Source organism: Protopterus annectens, chromosome 12.part0 (assembly GCF_019279795.1).
Source record: "Protopterus annectens isolate FY-2018-M chromosome 12.part0, PAN1.0, whole genome shotgun sequence".
Classification (NCBI taxonomy): Eukaryota; Metazoa; Chordata; order Ceratodontiformes; family Protopteridae; genus Protopterus; species Protopterus annectens.
The window spans coordinates 125,909,979-125,937,096 of record NC_056746.1 but is presented as its reverse complement, the minus strand read 5'-3'; the positions used below and the strand labels follow the sequence as shown (position 1 = coordinate 125,937,096).

Here is a 27,118-nt window from a genome sequence, read left to right as displayed (position 1 = left end):
TACCATCTCCCTTTACTAATCTGCTTAAGTAACTCAATACTTCTCTTTTTCCTTCAAAAAATATCTTTGCTTACATAACAATTCTTGTATTTCTTTTCTTGATTTCTTTCATATAATTATTTTTCTTTGTCAAAGTAGTTTCTATCATTATGTTCTAAATTTTCCAGTGCATCATTATATGCTCTCTTATATTTTTCTTTCACTATTTTTCTCACATCATATTGCCACTGTAAAAATATTGTTATATTTTTCCTTATATATCATTCACCATTCAGAACAATTTTTATAAAATGTTCTTATAGTAATATTATCTTTCCACAGCTGTATTACTAATCTCTTTCCTTCTTTATTTCATGCTTTCTTGTTTATCCTTTTCATACCTTTGACTATTTTTATATATTCCTCAGTTTACTTTATCTGTAGCCATTTTGCAAGATGATCAGAAAATCCTGTTTCAGCTACCTTCCCTTCTACTATACCTAACCCTTCTGATACTATAAAAATATATTTCTGTTCTATACATACCCCTTTTGTAATTCCATGAATGTTTGTCCCAAAGTTTTAACTTATCACATCTTATAACCTGACATTTTTCTTATATCATTTCCTTTCTTTTTCTGCTTGCCTCTTAAATCAAAGTTAAAGTCTCCTGTTGTAATATTTATATTTACAGCTACTTAGTCTAAAATTTGATGAAATACGCTTTCTCTTTCTTTACAATTACTATACGCATATAATGTTATAATTTCATATACTTGTTCTTTCCATTTTAAATCTCTAATGGTTAATTATCCCATTTTGATAGTTACATCTAATATCTTTACTGTATTTCTATAGAATATGGCTATTCCAGAACATCTCTTCTTCTTCTTTCGGCTTTTCCCGGTTAGGGGTCGCCACAGTGGATCATCTGGCAGTGGAGTTTTACAGTGTCGAGTTGACAGCCCGGCGCCCAACCTTCCACAGAAGGCACACACATGCACACACTCACACCTAGGGCCAATTTAGAGTGTCCAATCCACCTACTGCATGTCTTTGGGATGTGGGAGGAAACCGGAGCACCCGGAGGAAACCCACGCAACCACAGGGAGGACATGCAAACTCCACACAGAAGGCACCCCAGCCAAGAATCAAACCAGAGAACCTCTTGCTGTGAGGCGACAACACTAACTAATTTCCCAAATTCCAGATTATTTTTCCTCACCATAGGTTCTCTGTTTGTAATTTTTCTTCATTTGTTAAAAGTCTAGTAATTACATCTACAACACTTGTATTACACCCCTCCAAATCCATGTTCTTACTATATTCTTAATACTATTTACATTTACAGAAAGCACTCTAAAATGTTCATTTTTCCTTTTCCTTAGAATCATGGTTTCATAAGTTCATAGCTAATTAGTAGGCTAACTTTCTTAATAGGTCATTCAAAGCCTAACCAGTTCCCCCCAATAGTGAGAATCAAACACTGCACTTTGTGTCTGTGAGTCAAATACTGTAACCGTTATACCAACCCCCAGTCATTAGCTGAATATATTCTTTTTCATCCATTTTCTTTCCTTTTTTTCTTTTGTATTTATCCCTTTAAATTTTCTTTTTCTGTCTTTTACCCTTTTACCAATAGAATTATTTTTTTTTCTTTTACTACCTTCCAGTTTGTCTTCATCACTTATTTCAGAACATTCTTCTATGGCCTTGTTATTATTTTTTCCCATCTATTTTTTTCTGTCCCTATTACTTCTAAAGTTTCCTTTCTTTCTTCATTTTCGTCTTCCCTTTTCTTTTCCTTACTCCTATTTTCATTTTACAATCCATCCATAAATGTCCAATTTTGTTAGATTTATAACATTTCAATTCACATTTTCCCCACAAATATAGCATGTTTTTATCACAGTTACTTATCAAATGTCCTTCTTTTCCACAAAAAAACATGTTTTGTGTTGTCCTCAGTATCTTAGGACACCCCTATGCCCCCCCACATTTCTGATGCTTCGTATATGTATATATTTTTCTCTTTCTATTTTAACACAATGTTACAATCCCATCCACCAGACAGTAAACCCCCTTTTATCATAAATTTTGCAATGTCCAGTATTCCTTTTACATAAAATTTTCAAATATTCTTTCATAGTCTCTCTTTCCACCTCTGTTTGAAATTGTACTTAAATTTAATTTTTTTTTTGTTTTCCTGTTGAATAAAGATTTCATGGGCTATAGGCTTTCTTTTTTCATATTTTCCAAGACCAAATTCATTGAAAAAACAATTTCAAATATAATGTCATAAAATGTCTCTTTGTTAATAAGAATAAATGATCTTACCTCTTAAGCTTTTACACCCAAATGAGCTATTAAATTGTCCTACACTTCATACCTGTCCACTTCTTTGTCTTCTTTACTTTGAATCCTTACCACATACTTTGTATTTCATTTTCTTATGCCTTTTTCTTTTTTGCTACTCCCCTTTTGCCTTCTTTTACTTTCTCTGCATATTTTTTCTATTCCATCTCACCACTAATCTTCAGAATTGTCTCTGTATTCTCCTTTTGTATTTTCTCCATAATGTCCCCCAGGAAGCATCTCCCTCATTTTCTGGCTCACTCTGCATCACGATTTCTTTAAGTAAATCATCCCACAACCCTCCCATTTGGAGAGTTGTAGTTATACATCCATCATTTGCCAACTCATCTCCATCAAACAGATTTCTTTGAAACATCTCCTCAGAATCCAGCACACATTCTCCGGTCTTGATTTTTTCTTTCTCCTCCATTTATCTCACCACTCCACTATCATCTTCTCTCTCCATCTGCCTTCCTGTTTTTCTAGGCCATCTCAGTGCTTGGCATGGAAACAGGAAGTGCTCTTGCAAAATGGGTCCCACTCACAACAATAAGTAGAGGAAGGCCCCTGATGCCCTATTCAAATTTCCTCTAGTAGTTTCAATACTAATTTATGTCTCCTCTGAAAAGAGGCTGCTACTCTAGTAAGACTAACACAGTTAACAAAGAATAAATAAAAACAATAAAACACATTTGGCCAAATGGCATTTCATTTAAAGTGACAGTCATATAAAGTGACTGAATTCTCATTCAGTGCAGTGGTTGCACAAAACAGGTTTAACTATTCAGATTCAAATAAATTGCCTATGAACAAGTAGCTACAACCAACTTAGTCAGCAGGTGGAACCTTGATTTAATGCCCTTTCCAAAGGACAGCACATTCAGGAGTGCACCACCCCCATTATGCTACACTTCAGTGTCAGTAGTGGAAAATTAGGCCAAGTTCCTGGTCTGAGAATAGACAGCCTTCGGACAGACAGGCTGGACAGGAATAGACAGTCTTCCATCACCACAGGCAAGTGTGTAACCTGTTAAGCCACTGCTAACATCACTGTGTTTATCAAGTGTGTATCAAACAGACAATGTTGTTTATAAACAATTATCACCTTGTTTAGCTACAAGCTAGCCAAGTTGCTCAACTGATTGAAGATTTACTACATTCTGCTTGATTCACGAAGGATATTTACTTCCTTGTCAAGTAAGTGCGATGACTTTGTCCTGTTTCTAGTTAATGGATGATCAAACTTCTCTGTTAAGTTTACTTTCTAAACTGACCTACCATGATTAATTCTAAGTAATGGAAGCATATATTGTTGCATTGTCCAAGCTCTGTTTTGGTAATTTTATTTTGAATACCTAGCAAAGGATTATTTACAAGGCTGTGCTTTTAATCTGAAATCTTGTATAGGTTCTTTAAATAGCAGTGGAAAATGATGGGTGTTGAGTTCAACCAACATCATTACACAATGATTTCATCTTATTACGCATTGTATTTAATGATGCCAAAGAATATCCTTTAGAAGTAAATCTTAATCCTGGATGACTTGTGTAATTATGATTCACACCTGTCAATGGAGGCTGCAGACAGCCACATGGCAAACTTTTTTCATACTATCTGCTACGAGACTTGTCCAGTGACAACTCTTCCTTTACCCCGTTCAGTCATTTATCATGCCAAATGTTAGAGAAAGGTATCCCAGACTAGGCAAAAGCCATATGGCCCATGTCTTCCTACCTGAAGAGTCTTATTAGCTCATTTATTTCTCTGGCAGGTGAGGGTCCAGTATGAGAGAGTGGAGAGCATCCTCTCTGGCCTAACCCCGCACTAGCAGTCAGCGTGCACACTCCACAGTGGCTGCTTGGCCAAGAAGAGGCATGCACTCTTGCACACATGCCTACCTCTCCAGTTCGGCAGTACACTCATAAGTGTAACAGTGCAAGCATGCCCGCCTTTTATGTATGCAATCACCCACTGATAGGTAGCGGTTGCCAATCAGTCTGCCTGTCTGCTCCATCCTCCAAGGATAGACAAGCTAGTATTAAGCATTAAAGCCCATCCCCTACCACCCTGACCCATCCACTGACCATGCTGCATATTTCTAAACTGTCCAGATTGTTGCAAAATGTGTAGAATTTTGCGTCATATTTTTGGTCTGTTCCTCATAACATTCCAGCTTTCTGGCAAATTACTGAGAACTGAAGTCACCAATAGTGATAGACATTTGATTTTCAGAGTTCATATCCTTCAGAAAATGCATGCTAACATAAAAAACCCTTTTTTCTAGCAACTTTGTAAGTTTATAAGAGCATTATTTAAAATCTGTCCCTATTTTTGGGCCTTTGTCCCCCACATAATTTCAGGCTTTGTCCAGATTTTTGCACTGATAGGTCAAGAGGTATGCAGTGCTGCTATGTGAACACTGGTTACCTGGGTTATAGCCTTCGTTTCATTCCTCTGTACTATGGGACAAGCATTGGTATCCTAAATTTCAAGCATACTTTGCTGAACCTGCCTACCACTTTGAGTCTTTCTATTCAGGTTTTTATCAGATCTATGGTACCAAATTGGCACTAAGTAAATCAACTCCTGCTACTAGTTGCCAAAGGTGGTGACTCAAGTCCAGTCGTTACCTTCTCAAAGTTCTTTGATACCATGGACCATGAAGTATTTCTGAGGAACTATATGCTGTAAACTCAAAGGGACCAGTACAATATTACTTTTCATTTTTTTATGGTAAATGAGGTTGTGAAGAATATCTTATATCTTTTTCCATACACAATAAAATCTGTGAAGGTTTAACATTGTTGCCTGTCCTGCTAATGTTTTCCGCGCTTCCAGCAGAAGATGTCCTCTCACACAATGTCTAGGTTTTAAGTGCTACACCAGTGACCTTCAGGTGCACTTGCTGTATGCCTTGGAAAATCAGAATTGACTTGGTGATCTGTTTTGCTTTATGTAAATATTAGCTATGTTAACATTTCCTGTGACTTAATCCAGCTAAACATAAGGAAACCATGACCAGTGTATGCTAGCATTAAATTATGTGACACCCTTCTGTACTTTTGACCTAAGTGAGAAGTGGTATTCCTGCCTCTTAGTAACATCTTGCACCTTGATGTGTAGGTGACCTCTGTAGCTAGGACTGCATTTTATCAAGGTGGTAACATTATGCACTTGAAGCCCCAGATACCAAAGAGGCCTGGCCTGTCTTCTCTGGTTCACACATCTGGAAGATACAATAAAATACCTTATTGTTTTGATTGTCTGAAGATGGTCTCATCTTCTGCCATATAAAAATGCAGTAAATGGGCATCTAGCAGATACTTTTGAATGTGCACCTGCTACTGATCTGCAGCATTAATTGGTGACTCTGCTGAAGGAAGAAAAGTACCTTTAGGTCTGATTTACTACCATGCATGTTTTTACATTCACAGTTCTAGGATAACTTTAAGCCTTAAATGCCTCTCTGTCTCTTGTTCTCAGCTTTATTCAGATTCTCAAACACAGCTACATTGTTCGGGGGTAAGGCACTACTACAAAGTTCTTCACTGCATTAAGTAAGAGAAGCTCCTTATCTATGTTAGTTCAAAGCTACATTAAATCTTTTTACTTTTCTTTTGTGTAATTTACTTATTTGGAAGTAGGGTTTCCATTTGCATTGTATTCTGTTCTTGCTTTTTTACTTTCTAGTTATTGTTAGAACTTTGAACTCAGAAGTGGAAATGCAAATAAAAATGTGCTTTTATTTATTTTCCAAGGCTGAAATACATATCGTTCACCCCCCCCCCCCCAAAAAAAAATGCTCAAGGAAGTGCAGAACAAACAAAACATTTACTTTTAAATATTTTCCTACCCTGAAGTGTATATAGTTTCTAATAAACCTACTCACAGCAGCAGTTTAATGAAAGAAATGTTATGGATTGTAGCATTGTGGGGAGAGAGGTAGTTACGAACAGAGTTGCTGGTAAATACTAAACTATAAAGGTGAAAGGCTTTTCATAAATGCACACTTTAGTCTTCATATGCTGTAAAATATTGACTGTACTTATTTACAAAGTTGGTAATAAAAAGGATGACTTTACTAGGCAGTTTGTGGTAATATCTGTTCCTAAATGAATGCAGTATTAGAGAAACTGGGAGTGTAGCCATTTAGCAAGCGAGTGCCTTTCAGTATCTAAACACTAAGTCCCTTCTCTGTCAAAAGATTTTTTAGCCTAATGTTTACTGACTTCACTATTCATGAACTTGGGTTTTTTCCCATGAGTACAAATTTGGCCACTTCAATTCAGCTTTGTGAGTGAAATGAATTCTGCCTTTTCTACAGTCATTAACTCATGGCACCAATCGCAGAGCTATTAATAAAAAGACATAGTTCCTTTCTTGTTTGTATATATTTGCTTTGCATTTCATTCTTAATTAGACACTTTGATTACAAGATAACGAATGTTAATGCTGCTTTCACATGAATATATTTCAACTCTGCTTAATGCTTATAAAAGGTCTCCTTCTACCTACCTGTAGGAGAACATGGAGCACATCTTAAGGTAGTACTTGAAATTAACTTTTTTTTTTGAGGCTGAGGTCCACTAAAAGTGAAACCCTCATACTGATTCAGTTTTAAGACTATGCTGTCATTCCTACAGTAACTATGTTACACTCTCAAACTCACGGACAGGACTTGTGTAATCAAAGTTTGTGTTATGGGCTTAGGAGGATGAATCCTGCAAAAGGTCATCAATTACATGGTGGGAACTAAACCACCTTCTGATACAGCAGTTCATAATATTTTCTTCTGCATTGTATTTTACCTTCTAAGCTGCTGGAAGTGAGACAAACTGAAGATGTATTTGATTGTGTGTCATGGGTGGCCATACTGTTTTGCCTGGGTAGGTGACAGATTACTGCCCTGGCATTGCAAGAACAAGCTGTCTGATATGGGTGAAATCACTTGTATTCTTTGCAGTGGTGGATAAATAGGTTTTAGTAAGTAGATAACTCATTTGCAGATATCATTCCCTTTTTGGTTCTACTGTTGTTACTGGACCCTGTTTGCCCTTGGTTGGCACATTCATCATGTAGTCTTGGGCCACTGGAGTGTACCCCAATGTGTGTCATCACTTGCTAGGTGCATTCTCCTGACAGGGGAAAGAGAAAACCTTCCACCTGTGTGACCGTAACTTGACTAACACTAGAATGAGGGTCAAAGGCCATTGAAGTTGATCATGCATTGACTCTAAATGTTGTGACCTACTTCACCGCAGTGCATGAATGTCCTGTGACTCTGTCACATCCACTTTTATTGTAATATCTTCTGCTTGTGCATTAATGCATGTTTGTCCCACCAGTGTTTCTCCTCAGAACATCAACAGACATCAGACACCACAGTGATGAAACATATTCCCACATCCCATAGCAGGAAGACTCTCTGTCATCTACTTATCTGTTTTTTGCTAAACAACCAGATGGTACCATGGCTCCTATATGAGCCCACATCACTGATAACTTAAGCAAGTAAGCTGGCTCTCATCACTAGGCTACCTAACATAAAAAAGTACTTAAATTGTTTGGTGCTACATAGAAGATGTTTTCTTTTTAAATGCAAAAAATTTAATAGCTAATAAAAAGAAAAGATTTGTATGTATATCAAGGGGTAGTACCATTTTAGAGTATTTATCTGTGGAAAAATAGACAGGACATATCATGACAAATTCCTGACACAGAAAAAGATTACTGAGAAAAAAAGTGAATTATCCAAAATATGCTGTCCATTTTATGCACTAGACATATCAGGCAAATACAGTAATATAAGAATGTATGCAGTGAGTAGTATTGCCCATTATGGGAGTTTGCAGAGTAAAACTTAATTGACAATTTACTGTGATCACCTTTTTAGAGACACAACAATTAAAAGTAAAGATACTGTGCAAAGCATAGTGAGATGGGGTCACATAAAGAGACACTGAAAAGTTACAATATGTATTTTCTGAATTAGAAAACAAAGAGAGGTGAGGCTAAGGTAGAAGGAATGAGAAGGGTTGAGAAACCATTAGCTGTCTTAATGTCTCAGTTGTATAGATGTCTGCATGAGAAAGAATCTGTTCAGAACATAAATAAAGATTCATAAACTGAACGGCGTGAAATGACGGAGAAATAGTGTTCTGCATGGGGGGGGAATGTATGAAACATTCCTTCACAGAAAAGGTGGTACACTGCTGAATACTCAAACCAGAGTGAGTGAGACCATACCAGAGGAGAGAGTACAAGAATGTAGATGAAAAGAAACTCAAATATTAGCAAAAATGAAAATGTTGAACTTAAGAAATAACTGATTTCCAGTGAACAAGAAATTTATGGGCTGAGATCACGATATGTTCACTGCGTGTTGTGTTTTGATTTACTGCATTTCTCGCCCTATATTCTAAAGTGCTGTTGTTTTTACCTTTGTAGCATTTTCTTGTTTTACATATCTTTCTCTGTCCAGAAAAGGTGTTATCTCCATGCATTATACAACTTCTGAGATACATAATTGTCTCCACTTTAGCTCATTCCACATCCCCCAAATCATGCTGTGCATACTGTCATCTTGGTGTTCTTCATATGACTGGGTTATACCTCTCACATACCACATAAAGCTTTTGCATTTGTGTGTGATGCCTCAGTTTTATATTTGGTGTTATAACACTCTGTGTTCAGAATGGACACAGTACTTCCAACGGACTATCAACAGGGACATTTGCAGTGGTATGCATACAATCTCTGAATTGTATGTAATATGTTTTTAAAGAAAACTCAAAGTTTCATCTGGAACTGCTCAAATACCAGACTCCTAAGGTGGATGCACTAATGTCAAACATCTCACTGAATTCTGGATGGACTACACAACCAAGAAGTTCTTAGGTGTGAAATAGGGATAGAAATGGATTGTACTTCTAGGCAGTAAGCACTCAGGAATTTAAACAGCTACCCCACAGAGTTCTTCTCATCACTTTTCTGGCATGTAGGCAAGTTTGACTGCTGTATAATTGCACAGCTCCTTCCTGGACGTACCGTCAAGTAGAAGTATCACTGTTGCTGAAATCTAGTTCTGTGTTCTCATCACTCACCTTGGCGGTACTGTATAGTTTTTGTCACTCGTGTAATAAACACATTTACAAAATCTCTTAGCATTTCCCTAGTAGGAAGGGTGACATCAAGCTCTGATGGATGATAGATCTGAGGTCATCTGAGACACTTCGGTACTTCCTCACTTGTCACATTTCTTTCCTCCAACGTTCTTCTGTCACCATCCTCTCCCAACCTTGTTTCTTATTTTCCTATCCTTTTTTAAGCATTGAGGTAAATAATCAATAGCAGCTTAATTTCCTCTTCCTTTATACTTATTTTACTCCACTCAACATTAACTTCGTCTCAGGCTACCATTACCTACCTTTCTCTACATAATTAAAATGTCTTATGCCCATCATTTACTTGTCTAGTTGGTTTCAGCTTTAGGTCTGTTTGGCCAGACAAATGACATTAGCAGCCTGTGTCCGGGCCCTTCTTTTGTTACTTTCCCCTCCTTACTCCAACTCTCATTTTGTGGATGCTCTCCATTTTGCTTTAATAATTCCTGTCGAACTCCAGCTCATTTATGCCTTTCTTAACATCTCCTCTTAAAACATGGCTTTTTTTATTATAATTCAATTTCTGTGTCTGTCTTGATCATAGTTCCATGTCAGTTGATAGGCTCATTAGTAAGTACTAGGCTAGCTACACTTGTTCAGCCATTTTAGGCCTAGCCAGTTTGTCTTTTTGTGTTCAAAATTACCTATCCCATTTGGTTATAGATTGGCCTTATGCATCATCTGGTTGATAATTATATATTACCCCTAATAGAATAACTGGGATCATACCACAGATAATTTTTGGGGAACCACACATGGGATATAACATTTAAGAGCTGCTTCTGTCTGTTAGTAGTACAGAGGACAGTCCTGGGGTATATTTTATGTTTCCTATCTGTACATCCAAGTTGCGCTTGAATATGGACAGGGATGAATGTTGTTTTATGTGGATATGGCATCAGTTCCAGGGCACTCGTATCCACTACAAGATATTCTGATCCCTTCAAACCATTATGTTGATGTTGTAGAAGAAGAGGTTTAGATCCCTAGACCAAGCATTTCTGATGATATTTTACTTACTGATGTGCAGTAAATCCATCAGTACTGGATTGGAGGACGCCTTTTATTCCAGATACAGATCACCTCTTAGCAATCTGTTGAATACATAGTAACAGGGCTTTGAGCTGGCCCATGTAGGATATGCAGTTTACTCCTTCTATGTTTATTGCTGCAGCAGTCTTTCTTGCAAAACTTTGCTACAATATCAAACATTATAAAATGATATTATTAGGTCACAACCGTGCTCTGAGTTTTTTCTGTGACTAAACAACATTACAAATTTAACTGTGGCAACAAAAAATAATTGCTACGCTAATTAAACAATTGCTTTGTGTACTGTAATTCCAACTAAAGTTGGAAGTATGTATGTAGCATACACGCAGCATTTTTATTCTTGTACTGACAGCTGCTTTTAGCTCACAGAGAACTACACAGGATTAGAATTAACTTTCTTCAAATTACACTTCCAGCATTACTTTTCTTACAATTTTTTCAGAAATTAGCAGTCTGTAGTTGCATACAGAAATTTGTTTTAGACTGTTTAGATTATCTATTAAAAAAAATAAAACGATTATGTTCATCAAACACATTTTTACAGAGACAATTGAGAAGTACTAATTATGCATTCCAGAATATGATACGTCTGGGATGACTTTGCTGTTTGTGCAGGTATATACTTAATATCTTGGAATCTTTCCAAACAGAACATAATAGGATTGAATAAGACTGCAAACACTGGAGTACATTTTGTCCTTCATTTCAAAATTCGGTGGATGTATGGTACTGTAGAAGACTGAGGTTTTATATTACAGTAAAAGTATGTGCATTACTGCCTAAAAACATCTGGTTCTTTAAGGTGATATGAGAAGTTACATTTTAGGTCATTTTTGTTTCACTTCCTGACTTATTGACTTTATTACTTTCTTGCTAAACCTTGCATCCTCTTGGGTACTATGCATTTGAAAGCAGCAGAGGATGTTTACCAGTCTTATGACATGATTTCTTATTTTACCCTGCCATAGCAGGAGATAAAGTGAACAGTCTGCAGAGTGATCTGCACATAATATCAAAGAAGTGTCAGAAATGTCAATTGATGTTCATTGCATTCAAATGCAAAGTACTGTACCTTGGGCACAAAAAAGGGACCAAGCCCAGAAAAAGGAAGTGCCGGTGCTGATAATACCTACTGTAGATGTCCAGGTGCACTCAGAAAAAGGCAACAAGAGATAATGTGTTGAACTGTACACGAGCATAGAATAGACTTCAAGAAGTTGGGGTGCACCTTCCTATTCTGCCAGAGCATGGAAAATAGGGATCAGATGGGGTCCCACACAGCAAGATCTGTAAGTGTTGAAGTCTACTAGGGCAATTAGTATTGGAAGACAAGAAGTTCAGGTAGCGGCTAGAAAAAATAACCCAATGTCAAATAAAACAACTACCAAATATAATAAACACTGGACAAAATAAAATATTATTAGACAAATGTCAGTATAATGCATTATATTTATTGTGAACAAAGGGCAGAATGTGTTGTTAAGTATCATCCTTTGTAAATAGATTTTATGTAGTTAGAACCATTGTTAGATTCTGGGTGTTAATTAGTGCAAAATGTTAATAAAGATGTAGATCTCCAGTACAGTCTTGGAGATAAGGGATATGCGAAAGGCATTCTGACACTTGGCAGATTTGGGAACTATCTTATCTACTGATGCCCTGAACAGATTCAGAATTTCTCTGACATACCTAATCGTTACAAATTGAGTAAACGTGAATATAAAGGCACATCAATTAGTAATGCCTAGCTGAAAGCTAGTACTACTGAGAGAAGGCGCTGTTAAACAGGAGTGCTGAGAAGAACATGTCCAAAATAAACAGTGATGTCTACCAGTTAGAAAATTAATAAATCATTCTTTAGCTCAACTTTTACAACTCGGTTCTCAAAACAGTATGTTACTGCTGCCCTATCACTGAAGTATTACACAAGTGGTAAAGAACGATGTAAAACTGTCTTCTCAATAAGGAGTCTGTGTGGCTGAACATCATGTCTGTGCAAAAAATCAACACAGGTTTAGAAGTAAAAAGTGTCACTGTTCTTGCTACAGGGGCTGCCTTTGTTAAAGTCAGCAAGCTGTGAAACTCCAGAGAGATAAAAAGAAGCCCTCACATATGATAAGGGACACAGTATTGCAAACCCCAAGCTTTGCCAAGAAGAAAAAAAAGGTAACAAATAAGTTTATTTCTACAGCGACTACTCTGCCTGTGCTTTTGTGGGATCAAAGTTTGGAAATTACAGAATGATTACTTTCTTATTAAGGCCAGGAAAGAAGCATCTAGCAGTGAACCATGATGCATACAAGTATATATATATATATATATATAAATATATATATGTGTGTGTGTGTGTGTATATACAGATGGATGCATGTATGCATGTGTGTCAGACCTCACAACCAATTGGGGACAAATTTCAACAGAATCAGGGACACTTAAAATATTAGTGCTATTAACTTGAAACATTGACAGAATCAGAGCATATGAATTAATACATATTTTCTGAAGTAATAGTAGTTTATAACTCTTAATTATTGTCATTATTCATTAAGTGTAATTCACCACCTTTCCTCCAAAAGTCACTAGTTTTAGGCGGGATTAAGAGGGACAGGGTTAAAATTTGAGTCAAAATCAGGGACAGTTGAGAGGTATGATGTGTGTGATATATATATATATCTATATATATATATATATATATATATATATATATATCTATATATATATATATATATATATATATATATATATATATATATGGGTCTAGGACTATTCACTGAAAGCACATTTCACTGAAACACATTTGACTGTGCACAATTCACTGAAAGCTCAATTCACTGAAAACACAATTCACTGAAACACATTTCACTGAAAGTTATATATGGCCTTTTCCCCACTGTAGTGCAACCATGGAGTTAGAATATATAGTAAGGGGGGGTATGGGGGGATTGGGGAGTGTGGGGGGCACTGCCCCCACCTATTTTAAATATTTTGAACTATACACATGGATACTTGCAATTTAGATAAATTACTCTTTTCTAAACTTAATATATATCCAAACTATGTGGGGGGCTATGCCACCCACACACCCCCAATGTGAGGGGCTACGCCACCCACACCCCTCAATGTGGGGGGCAGTGCCACCCACACACCCCTTATTATATATTCTAACTCTAGGGTCACACTACAGTGGGGGAAAGGCCATTTATAACTTTCAGTGAAATGTGCTTCAGTAAATTTTGTTTTCAGTGAAGTGTGCTTTCAGTGATTTGTGCACAGTCATTTGATTTTCAGTGAAATGTGCTTTCAGTGAATAGTCTTAGACCCATATGTATATATATATATATATATATATATATATATATATATATATATATACACACACACACACACACACACACACACACATACATACATATATTGTTGCAGTTCAAAATACCAAGAATTCTGAATGCTGACAGTGAAGTCAAATAAGGTGATAGCTTTAGTGTTGTGCATTTATGTTGCTGCATGTTTCAGTTTCTGAGCATGTCTTGTGAACTGATAGTAACAAACAAAAAACGTGACCAAAGACAGACCAAGTGTACTGAAAATATTTAATAAAGCATTTTTCATTTGACTCAATGTACAAACGTCTTCAGATGAAATATTTACAAGTACTATGTACATTTAAAAAGTACAACATATATCATGTGAATGAACCGATCCAGTCCAGGAACATGGCAACATCAAATCCCTACCCTTAGCAACCAACTAACTCTACGTCCACTGAATCGTGCCCGCACGAGCTTATTAAAAGTCCATCTAAACAAAAATAATAATACATGCACCATCCTAATGCATACAAAATAGGTAAAAATAAAATATATGAGAGCATAAATATATGCAAATCCTACAACATAAAAAGCGCATACAACATATAAATACATAACTAAGTAATGTAAAATGCCACAAAGATCTACTTCAAATAATCCTATACCTAACTAAACATATACATTCAATTAATCTTAAATCTCTTCACCTTAACAAACTCTTAAGCTTTAATAAACATTTTATGGAACATGCGTCATTAATAGCAGGGTAATTGCAAGAATTAAGGTGGATTTGCCAGAACAACTCAAGCTCGTCCAACTTCAAGGAGGACAGCCCTCCCCTTTCATCATGAATCACTTGATCGATAACCCTAAACATAAAACAGTGGTCCTTTGCTAACTTAATGTGCTTAGCCTATGCATTATCTGTTTTACGTTTACTAATAGCGTATTGATGTAAATACACTCATTCATGGAACTTTCATTCCATCTTTCCAATATAATATAGCAGGCAGGATTGGCATTTCACTAGGTAAACTACGAATTTAGAATTGCAGTTATACCTATTTTTTGACTTGCAGACAGTGCCGTTAATATCAAAGGTACTGCCCACGTCCATAAACCTACAAAACCTACAGGATTCACATTTAAACATCCCCAAATGTTTAGACATCTTAGGGTGTTTGGATTCCAGCAAATTTTTCATATTGCAACCTCGTCTGAAGATGATTTTAGGAGAACCACCTACTTGAACAGGTCCCAATTCTTGTGTAATATAGAGGACAACAAAGAGCTATCCACACTGAATGTTGTAATTAAATTAATAGCAACCTAAATTAAAAGAGGAGAAATTTATTGGATTAATGCTGTAGATATCTGGACATTTTGCATTTTGTTTATTATTCTAAAAATGTTGTTAGGTTGTTTACCAGACACAGACACAGACCGTGAATGATTAAATATAATGGATTTATCTTTGACATTTTCTGTTCATAGGTTCATTAGAAAGCAAGGGCTGGATCGACTGTTTCTTGAATGTGACACACACATGTGGCGCCTTGGTGACAGAAAAATTCCAGAAGGCATTTCCGTTGATGGAGGCTCTGACTGGTTCTTACTCAACAGGAAGTTTGTAGAATATGTTATATTTTCTACTGATGATCTTGTGACAAAAATGAAGAGGTTCTATGCATACACATTGCTACCAGCAGAGGTAAATAATCTTTACAACTTCAACCTTAAGACATGTTTATGAGGTGCCTATCTTGTACATCTCTTTGCAAATTAATTTGATTACTTATCATTCATAAGGCATAAACAAAGGAATATTAATGTTTTGCTGAATTAATATTCACCGAAACCTACCCAAACTGACAAAAATCAAAATGAGAATGATCTAAGTCATCAAGACATTGAAATGATCATTGTTATAGTACAGGAAACTGACTTCCTTTGTAGGACCTGCAGTCCTTATGGTGTAGACTATACTCCCCCCCCCCCCCCCCACCGTGATCTCCAACTACACTAACTCTGAGGTCACAGCACTTGGAAATGAATGTGCAAGTTGTTTTTTAGCAGAAAACCAAAGTATCCTTTTAGACTGAGGTTGTGCAAGTACATAGTTGGTATGCTTTCAGACCCTGGATGTGATGGCAAAGTGCCTGCATTAGGAAATGCAGGCACACAAATCTCTTCAAAAAATCCTACTGTTGGATGGTTAACTTTATATTGTTAATGCTTTCTAAATGCTATTTTAAACATTTAACAGTAGGAGGAATTGACTGTCAGTTTAGGTTTTGATAAAATGTAACCCTTCAAACATTAGGATTCTGAAACAAAGTCATCTGGAATCACATAATATTTTATACTATAGTACAGATCTCTCCAGTTTCTAGGAACCTCTTATCAGAATAAGTTAGTAGAAACAGGGATCCTGAGTTTTGGCCACCTATAAAATTTAGCCAGCTACACAGAGAAGATATTTTGTCTGACCGTGCTGTGTGTGGCTCAGGTTTGATTATCGACAAGGGCAATGAAGGATGTGGACAGCTGCCCCACCTCAGAGTGTGGGATCTGGTGATGTTTTGCCACGGGAACTTTGTTTGAGGGAAGGCCCTGAAGTGCAACTCCTGAATCTGAGACATCAGACATTGGAAGCCTGCCAAGGAGTGCTCAGCATTGCCAATGGGTGTACATCTGCTCCCACACAGAATTATTGTAGGATTCAACATGATGCTATTATGCCTAGTAGTTTTTTAGAGCTCATAATTCATATACTGGGTTATGATTTATTTATAACCCTAAGTACATTATTAAAATTGAAATGTGAATTCTGATTTTCTTAAACATCATTGCAAGATGTCCAAGGGCTGTACACCTTGCAGTTACTTTTTTGTGTTCAGAGGCAGTGCTACCACAGTGCTTTTGTATGAAGGCATACATTACTGCAGTGAGCTGTGCCTGCTGTCATGCATAATGCTAATGAGGCATTCCAGGGGAGAGGCATATGCTAATTAGCCACATGCTCTCCCCTTGAACTGCTGCATTAAGGCATTTATGCAGCTGAGTAACTCATTGAGTTGCTCAACTGTGTCAATTAGCATGGCCATTCCTGGCCACTCTTGTTAATGACTGTGGTCAAAAGCTTGGTTTACCCTATGCAGTAGTGGTAAGTGCTGGGGTGTTTAGTGGTCAGGTATTATTAAGACGTATGTTACAAAGACATGTGTCTGGAGCGTTTCTCCGCAGGCCTCCACTGAAAATTGTCTCATTCCAAGTTGAACTTTCCCGGTAAACAAATGTTCAATAAATATTCAATGTGTGTTTGGATACATGTTGTGGCTGCATGTGTGATTGTATGTGTCTGCTTGGGGAGGTCACAGTAGGAGGTTTAGTGAGGGCATAGTTTAGATGTGTGTGTGTGTGTGTGTGTGTGTGTGTGTGTGTGTGTGTGTGTGTGTGTGTGTGTGTGTGTGTGTGTGTGTGTGTGTGTGCGTGTGTGTCTGTGTCTATTATCAGGCTAATGGCAGCAATCATTTTTTTTTTCTTTTGTAATGTATGACTTTGTAAATCTGACTGCACTCAATGTAAGATGGTATTTTTTAACCTGTCAGTCATGACCTTAACAGGCATGTATCACTAATGAATGTACAGTATATGAAAAATAAGCCATGGGTCTTTAAAGCCGATGTTCCTGCAAGCCAGCTCCTTTGGCATAGAGTGATAAAGTACCATCAGCCAGGCTACCTGAGTTTCATCAATGGCACAGGAGTCTGTTGATGCTAGCATGCAGGGGAAGAGATGCACCACAAATCTTCTCCTAAATCCCTTTTCTTCAGGGGAATGCCTGAGGAATGTGAGGTTAACCAGGGATCACACAAATATATCTGGGATGCTGCAGACAATGTCTTAGGGCAAAGGTTCCACTGTGCACCTTGAATATGTTTATTCTAACATAAATGAACTTTGGTGTGAATGGAGCAACAAGAGTCACATATGCAGTGCGTAATGTGGTGGTTAGGCTTGATGGTGTACTCACTGCATTAAAGGACATCACATTTTACATGCTCTGCATGGCATAGTTGCATAGAGCAGGTTTCAAAAGTCTGGAGTTTTGAATTTTTTTGTGGTTATGGAAGAAGCATAGGTTTTTAACCTTCCTGTACTTATAAGTTACAGGTGTGTACTAGGCCAATGACCACAATGGCCTTTTTAAGCCTAGCCATGCATCCCAAATGCATCCAACAAGTTTGGTGTCCTAGAGATTATGTTTAGGGTTAGTTTAAACTAAGGCACATATGGTGAAATATTTTCAGGTTTCCTATTTCCATTAGAGACATAGGGGACAGACCAGGGGTGAATTTATATTTGCAACCAAATAGTAATCCTTCTCACATTAAGTCATTACATGTTTTCTATGTAGACTGTGGGCCAAAGGTCACAGCACAACATGCTTTAGTGCATGTGTATGGTTATGATATTGTAATTTGAGGAGAATTCTGTTTCTTGTACCTTTCCCTTTAAGAAATAAAGGTTTGCAAAAGAATTAATAAAAAAACAAAGAGTAGGGTAAAACATTGTAACCATTCCACTGTGAATTTTTGCATTATATTGTAGTATTGCTACAGCAAATGTAATGTACATATTGGGGAACATAACTGTGATATGACGGTAAGGTTGCTTCTTTTTCAGCTGTGTAGTACTAACAGTACTTGTGGGTGTTAGAAGGCAAAATCCATACCAGAATACCATACAAATGCAGACGCACAAGCAAAACCATAAAGATGAATTCTGCCAGTGGAAAGTTAGCCACTGACCTATTTTTTTGAAGATGTTGAAATAGCCAGTAGATTTTTAAAGTATTTCTTTGCAGAAAGGAATTTTTGGACATGCACTTGTGAGTTGCCTGTAGGTACGCGAGTTCTTGAGTGTCAATGCATTTTGATTTAACTAACTTGGGACAGTTTACTTATTATATGTACTTTGTCCCGTCATGTTATCTGCTTTGTCACCCTTTTCAAAGCAGCCATCCGACTAGGTTTATTCCCATCCTCTCTGATATGAAAGATACACAAACAGATTGAAAAAAGACTCACAGTGGAGTACAACAGTGTAAGTTGGGTTTTGAGAAGGTGACTGATATCTTCTGGGGTTTTTTTTGTTGTAAATGTGAGTACTATTAAAGACTTTGGGCTTAGTTTTATTATGTATTTAGTTATTTAAAAAACTGTTAATCTTTCTTCATATCTTTCTTCATAGTGATGGAAGTTTATGAAAATAATCCTTAGAATAATGAAAGCATTTTATATGTACTGTGCATATTCTTATTAGCAGCTCTACTAATTAAAAGAACTGATGTGGAAAATATAATTCCCAGAGTAGGAACTTGCAACCAGAGCACGAACATATCGGTCTGTTACATTTGCTAAAGAAAAAGCTTTCAGAGAAAAACTTATTTCTTAGTCACTTTTCTTAGAATGCAGCTGCTGTGGTTACAGTATTGTTGGAGATAGACTGAGGAGTAATGACATTAAAATGTCTACTTACATTCAAAGCTCTCAGAGGCATCTTGTCCAAGAAATATGACACTGTGGTTGTTACTTATAGTACTGTCTTTTACAGAAGAGCAAGGCATAGCGAAGTAGAAAGAAATATATTTCTTCTTCACTGCAAATCTTTCTGTCTTCAATCAGTTTAAGTTCATGTGTTTAAAGTGGCAGTGCGTTAGGTGTGATGTGTAACTTCTACAAATGTAAGTCGGATCTGGTTTAAGGCAAAACAAAAGGCCTCACTCCAGTGCCACTGACATTGAAGACTATAGCTCTGTAACCTTACTACACCATGGACAACTTGAGTTTGATTAGTGACTTGGGTGCTTGCTTGACAGCACTTTAAACAGCTAATCAGATGGACTCCAAAATTACTGCAACTAAAAATTTTGATGATTATTTTTTAAGACAAAATTCCACCCCTCCTTTTAAAATGCAACCGCTTATTGACACAGTACCAATACTGCTTTAGTGAAGCTCTATATAGTAATCAGATTAAAAACAAACTTAAAAAGTACAGGCGTCATCCTGTACATGGTGGTATACATGCATTGTATAAACATTGTCCCATATATAGAGACACGTGCACTGTATAAGCATCATCATGTATATGGGGTACAGTGCACCACACAAGCAAGTCCTATATATAGAGGTAAACATGTACTTCACAAGAATTATTGACCTGTATAAGAAAGCAGGTATGCACTGTACAGAGATTATCACATGGAAGTACACTTGTATGGTGCAAGCAACTCTATATTGTATTGTAGTAGTTTGGTAATTTAAATGTTATTCAATGTCAAGGAATTAGTGACCATTTATGGAGCTGCTTCATTCATTTACACTCTCATCACATGTATACACACACACACACACACACACACACACACACACACACACACAAACTCACTCAACTGCCTAACCCATACAATTCCCAGCAGCCCTAAACTTAGCAGCTACAGAATAGAAAATATAAAATATGTGAGGTCACTGCATGTGAACCCCCCCCCCCCCATAGTGGCAGTGCCTATTAACAAAAATATTCTCCAGAGTGGGCAGCTTCAGTTCCTGTGACAACCATGTGGAGTCTGCTCCAGTAACAGAACTGCTGTTAACTAAAATCCAAATGTTTAGATGTTTTTAGTTGTTTCAGACTTAAGATGCTCTTCCTAGAGCAGGTTCTGAACTCGCAGTGGGCTCAGAATCTCAGATGGAGTTACTAGAAGTAGGTTATTGGCCATATGGTTTGGGAAAAAAAAGAGTATCTGAGATGAAACATTTCTGTTATGGTATTCCCCTCAAACACTGCTCAGGGTCTGACTGTTAGTGATGGTAGTGATATCAGACACCTTTGGTCTTGACTGGAGTTTATCTACATCTGTGCCAGGTCGCATTACCTTCAGTCTGTTACTGTGCAGGAGATGGCTTGAGTCTCCACTAACACTGTTGCAGATGTTCATTTACCTCCTGAAACACAACTCCAAACCAGGACTGTCTGATCAAAACTGCAAACATCCTGCATTTCACTTTGCTTTCTTGTCAGTGGACTTGGGTCTGTTGTCACCATTTTAACATTTGAAACAGATCACCGCAAAGCATCCAACTAATTTTTGCCATAAGAGTAGTGAAACCATCTTACTAACAACATGACTTGTATTTTGTTGTGCCATCTAGAAAACGTCATGATCTTTTTGAATAGGCCCATGCTCTTGAGTAGATATTAAAGCTTGTTTCTTATTCTGAGCTAACCGTAATAGTAATCCATTTGTTGTCAAATGATATAAAGAGAAATTAATGTGTTGTAGATCATTCATTCCAATGACTTTTTCAAACTGCACCCTGTTGTCACTTAGCCCTAGTTTGCCCAAAATGTTTCTTAGAATTAAACAATAGTAAGGAATCTGATAGTCTTGTATGTACTTTAACTTTCAAGGAACAGACGTTATATTAGACATCTCCTCAGCTATTTGATTTTTTGTCAGAATTACAAGCTGATGAAATCAACCCATCATGTGACTACCTTAACAGGTAAATTACCTGCAACTACAGAGAGAGCACTTCACTGATGTGTGACAGAAGAATACAGAGTGCAATCTCTTGACCTCCAAACAGGAGTGTAGTAGTCAGATACATTTTTTTCCTAAAATAACTTTGTGTAAATGGATAGGTGCTTACTGTTTAACATTTATAGCACTAATTGTCAAGGCTACTGATTCTTGTGACTATTATGCCTTGCCAGTTCCCACTCGAGACTTTACTGTCCCCTCAAACAGGGGGCTAGACTAGTCAAGCTCAAGGTGGGTTTATGACCACCCATCCAATAATATGAGGTCAGTTGGTTTGGCTGTACCATGTTAAACCAGGGCTCACTCCCTTAAGAATGCATAAAGTTAGTAACATGGTCATTTCTAAAACAGCTTCATTTTACAGTTAATTTAATTTTCATTTATACTCCGTGTTAAGGTTGGAAGTGATTTTACAAAAAAATGAAAATAATAGTTCGTTGTTTGATTGTTTTTTTTTGTTTTTTTGTTTTTTAGTTTCCCTGTTTACTCCACTTTTTTGTATAATTATCCCCACAAAATGATCCCATGATAGGTGCTGGCAATGATTTACATACAGCTGCAAAGGATTATAAAGAAGCAAAAACAATCTACTTCTTTAGAAGAGTGGACTGTTCCTTATTTTGTGGTTTCACTATCACATAATCACGTCAATTTGTAATTTATTATACTCTACTTGAAAGACTTAGATGATAACATATCTTCCTAGGAAGTAAGAAACTCCTACTGAAACATTCAGCATGGAAATATCATAGTCTATACATTACTTTAGGTAGTATGGCTTTATGGATTTAACCTTTCACGATGTAATTTCTGTTCCAAGAAAAAATTCAGTCCTTATAAACTCCATGAAATGCAAACAATAACACACCGTTTTGCATGAGAAATTGTACGATTTAATATTGACTATGGTAATGAGGTTATGTCCAACTACAAAGGTTTGTTACTTAACACTTACTTTCAAGGATGACCAATACACTTTAATATAGTCTTCCTTGGGCTGATTCCGAAAGACTTGCTCTCAGTGTAAGTGGCAGGTCTTATAGACAGGCCTTACACTAACATAAGTCACTTACACTGAGAACAACTCTTTCCAAATCAGGGCAGATTTACACGGAGAGCAACACCTTTGGAATTGTGCCCTTGAGTTGGAAAATGTAATAAAGGAAAGAAGAAAGAGGTGAAATTCATGTAAGTGTATAATAAAACAAGTGTAGATGGGTAAGTGACATTAAAGTCCATGTCATATATTACTTATTAAATGTGCAGTTTCTTAATTCTATGCTGATTAGCATGTTTAACAGAAATGCCTTCAAGGAGATGTGTAATGTAATTGTTAAGGTATAGCTTTAACAATTTTACCAAGTTGCAGAATTCAAACTAATTGGCCCATAGCTTTTTCAAATAGCCTTGGTCCAATCCTTCAGTAGAGAAAGAAAGCATGTCTACAGTGAAATGCTACTGAGGATGGTGTTAAATATGTGTAAAACAATGTATTTGCTTGGACAATAAATCAAAAATGAACCTACAACTCCCCTTTGTATTTATTTTTCTCTGCAGTATGCCTCTGTGTTGGTTTTATAAAATACTAGAAAATTGATTTCACTCATTTTTTCCATTTATACTTTCTGAATCTTTTTCTCAAAGTTTGGTTGAATACACATAATGAATTTCTGCTGGTGACAACTAGTTGTTGTATGTCTTGCACTCCAATCCTCTGAGAATCAAAAGCCTTTTGAGAGTGTTGCTCCTGTAGCTAATCCAGTTCTGTGTTGTTATTCTCATGTAAGGACTGCACACCTGAGGCTGCAAAACATGTTGCTCAGATTGTTGATCATTATATGCTTGTGCTTCAAGTACTGGAAATCACTAGTAAGATTCTTGTGTCAGCAGAGTTCCTTAGTTGTCAGATCTCAGGTCTGACATCTTGAAAGAGAAGTGATTTCTTGTTGGGTCACTATCGAATTTGATTCCCTATTATATTAAGTGGCAGCGTGGCCCATTTTATTTATTTTCCTGTGGCCTGAGGTCCTTGTGGAAGACATTCCGGAATACTAGGGTAAGCAGCTATTGCTGTGGTGCAGAAGCAGCCCATTAAAGGGCTTGACCACCTGTCTTAAAAGTGCACAACTCACTCACACTTTGACAAACATTGTCAGTGAGTGAGGACAGTGGGATAATATGTTGACACATTGTAGCCACAACCCCCTCCCCACAGCACTGTAATTTGAATTACTATGCATTTAAAATGCACCTCAGATTAGTCAGAAATAGAGGGCTATGTACAAGATCACAGCTCGTAGAGTATGCATTGTGTCATGGTTTCAGTTAGTAAGGTCTTATACCTGGCCGGACCTCATCTTGTGGTCTCATTTTTAATTTGTTGTTGTTTAGTTGTTCTAACCACATAATGTGTAGTTGTAAAATGTTATGTTGAAGTAAGATTCACCTTCAGTCAATTATCTATCAAAATCTGTCTTCTAAGAGATGACGACCTTCACGTTTGCCTGTATAGCAAGGTTTTCAGTGGGCAACGAAACCCTCAGCCATGTATGACCCTCTTCAGTAGCCTTTTTGAACACTTTTGAGTTTGTGTTCTGGAATAGTTAATTTTGTGTAATCAAATTAGCTTGACATTGCTATACTCATCTTAAATGAAAAGGGCATTCCCTCCCACTGCCTTGTTCTCTACTGCAATCCAGAAAACACACACACACACACACAAACACCACTGTGCAGAACAGAAGGCATATTTTTCTAGTTAGCAATTCTCCTTTAGTACAATGAGATTCACTGAGCTTGGTCTTTAAGGGAGTGGCCCCCTATTGCTCCATATTGTTCTTTAGGTTTCAGATGTGTGGTCACTACATTTTATGGGAGCTCTTTCCTTTCTGAGGCTCTCTTTTGTTTGTTATTTTTTTATTTTTTTATTTGACAATTATTTGTTTTCATGTAAGACTACCAAGTGTAATTTGTTGTATAACACAAACTGTTCTTATAGTGTTTTCAAGACTCCGCTGTTGTGCACTGATGACCATTAGTAAATGTGAAAACGTTATGTCTGTACTGTATTATCCTTTGTTGAATGCACTGTTGTGCACTGATGACCATTAGTAAATGCAAAAACTTTATGTCTGTGCTGTATTATCCTTTGTTGAATACACTTAGGCAACCTTTGGTACTGTGTATTTTGAACTAAAGTGAAGCAGCCAGTGAATTGTCTGTATTTCTCATGATGCTTTTTGTTATGGGACATGTACAGTAAGGTGGATGTTCTTTGTGTTTCACTGTTGCAATCATCACATTTGGGTTATCCTGCCAGGAGTTGCCCTCAGTCGGCCTGAATGCCAGAGGCTTAGTATTTCTGTGTCGGTTGCTGTTGCTCCAGGACTAACATCAGGTTGTCAGTGGTATAAAAACAGGCAGCCAACGCCATTACATCAGTCTTTCTTGCTGAGGAGCCTGAAGCAGAAGCAGTTTGCATGAGTGCCGGTCAGCCGCTACCTGAGTTTGCGTTTCCGAATGTAAGTCTTCTAAAGCTAAGTACCCTGTTGGGGATCCTTTTTTCTTGTTCTAACCAATGTCAGAAAAAACCTGTGGAAAGCAAATAGCACACCAAGACTTCAATTCTTACTGCATCACCTGTTTAGGTCCAGACCACGATATCCCCCACTGTGGCTTTTGTACTTTGTTCAACGCCAGAACTATATGTCATTAAGCCCTTATTGTAGCTAGATATTTTCACTCTCAGTCCTTGAATTCCATTATGGCTTTGGTAAGCCATCCGGCTGATCTTCTGAAAAACATAAGGATAAAGACAGAGACAGAGCGCACAGTTCCAAAACTGCCGACAATCCTTCCGTTAAGCTACTCGTCAGTTCTCTGTTCCTCAGTGAGGTGCTTTTGCAGCCCCTGATGTCCACTTATGTGGAGTCACAGGCCGCTACCAAGACCCTTTTGGAGTCCAGTATGCCACGAGACTCTTCTTCGACTAAAGATCCTGCGGATGTCTCTATCTTGGATGGGTCCAGAGCCGCTGAGCAGGCACCAGCTTCTGAGGAAGTACTTTGCACTACCGATTCTCGACACAGACAGATGACTTCTTTTGCGTCTTCAATTCTTTCAAAAACTACTGCATTTCTAAGGCCCAGGGTATGAACCAGCCCCCAAAAAATGACGACCCAAGCTCAGGCACCTACTTCCTTGCCTCAGTCTCGAATGCGTAAAATGGTGGAAGACCTTATAATGCTTATTAGGGGAAGCCAGGCTAGCTCTTCCAAAAGAAAAAGAGACTTGTCCCCAGTAGTCTTATCTGAACAGGAGTCCGATGACTCTGATGCATCTGAATATGAAGATATGCAACCCATCTCTGCTTATGAGGATTCCAATACAGAGGAATCCATCCCTTCAGCCTCTCCACCCGAGGACTTTTCCTGTGGGGAAATCCTACATACTTTAAGGGAGCATTTCCAATGGAAATGTCAGGACTATCCTCAGTCTAAAAAGAGACTCAGGGAATTCTTAGATCTACCACAGCACAGACCTCTGTCCATTCCTCCTGTCCTGGGTGTTGTGGATGATGTTTTTATGGAATCCAGTCTGACTCCTGACGCCCTCCCTCCTGCTCCTAGGAAACCTGACAGGTATTATAGAGTCCCTGACTCTCACAGATTTCTTTTCAAAAATCCTGTCATCTCTCAAGTACCTAAAGAAATAAAGCAACCTCAGCTAAAAATCCCACCCCTTCAGATAGGGATTCCTGAGCATTAGACAGATGGGGCAAAAAAGTATACACCTCTACTACTCTTGCTATTAGAGCATTAAACGGTCAGTTCCACATGCTGAAATATCAGCAACATACCATGGAACTCCTCTAACAAAAATATATTTTTACTGCTTGTGCAGAAAAGAGAGTTACAAGAGTTAATGCATTTTGCAAGTCAAGTAACTAAGCACACCTTACAATGTGGTTTTGATGCCCTAGAAGCATCTTACAGGGCAGCAGTCACCGGTTCTGTCTTTAGAAGGCATGGTTGGCTTAAGGAACAGACCTTGTCAGACCATATCAAATCCAAATTATTGGACAGGCCCTTGAACAAAAGCAATTTATTTGGCACCAAGGCAGAAGAGGTCTTAAAAAAGATGGAAGAAAAAGCTAAATCTATGCAGACAGTTAAAGACTTCTTACAGGTCCAGCCACCAAGGTTCAGTAGGCATTGCCCCTCCAAGCACTGGTCCTTTCCTGCCCCCTCCAGGCCAGCTCATCCCATACCCAGGGGAAGCAGATCCCCCCAGACAACAACCCCAGGGAATGCAGAGATCCAAGCAATGGAGTTTCTCCTCTTCAAAAGCAGGGAGTGCAAAGCCCAACCCCTTATGGTAAGAAATCACAATGACTTTACACTTCCACCCCTTCCCTCTGCCCACCTGCTCGTGCCCCTAGGAGGAAAACTCTCCTTCCATGCAGGCAACTGGGCCACCATTACCAATAACCGCTGGGTCCTCAACATAGTGTCCCAGGGATACAAATTTTATTTCCACACTCTGCCAACCCCAAAAGGGTTCCCAGATCTTCCTCCAAACCAGTGGGCAGAGGCCAAAAATCAAGTCCTTTCCCTGCTCTCCATGAGGGCCATAGAGCATGTTCGTGC

At 37.7% G+C, this 27,118-nt stretch overlaps 1 protein-coding gene across 1 annotated transcript in view; it reads left to right on the top strand.

The window, feature by feature from the left end:
* Positions 1-27,118, top strand: part of XYLT1 (xylosyltransferase 1) — a 1,579,383-nt gene that overhangs the window by 1,289,597 nt on the left and 262,668 nt on the right. Inside the window, exon 6 of the mRNA XM_044089152.1 lies at positions 15,353-15,569. Within this exon, the coding sequence (XP_043945087.1) occupies positions 15,353-15,569 (217 nt within the window). The remainder of the gene's footprint in view (positions 1-15,352; positions 15,570-27,118) is intronic.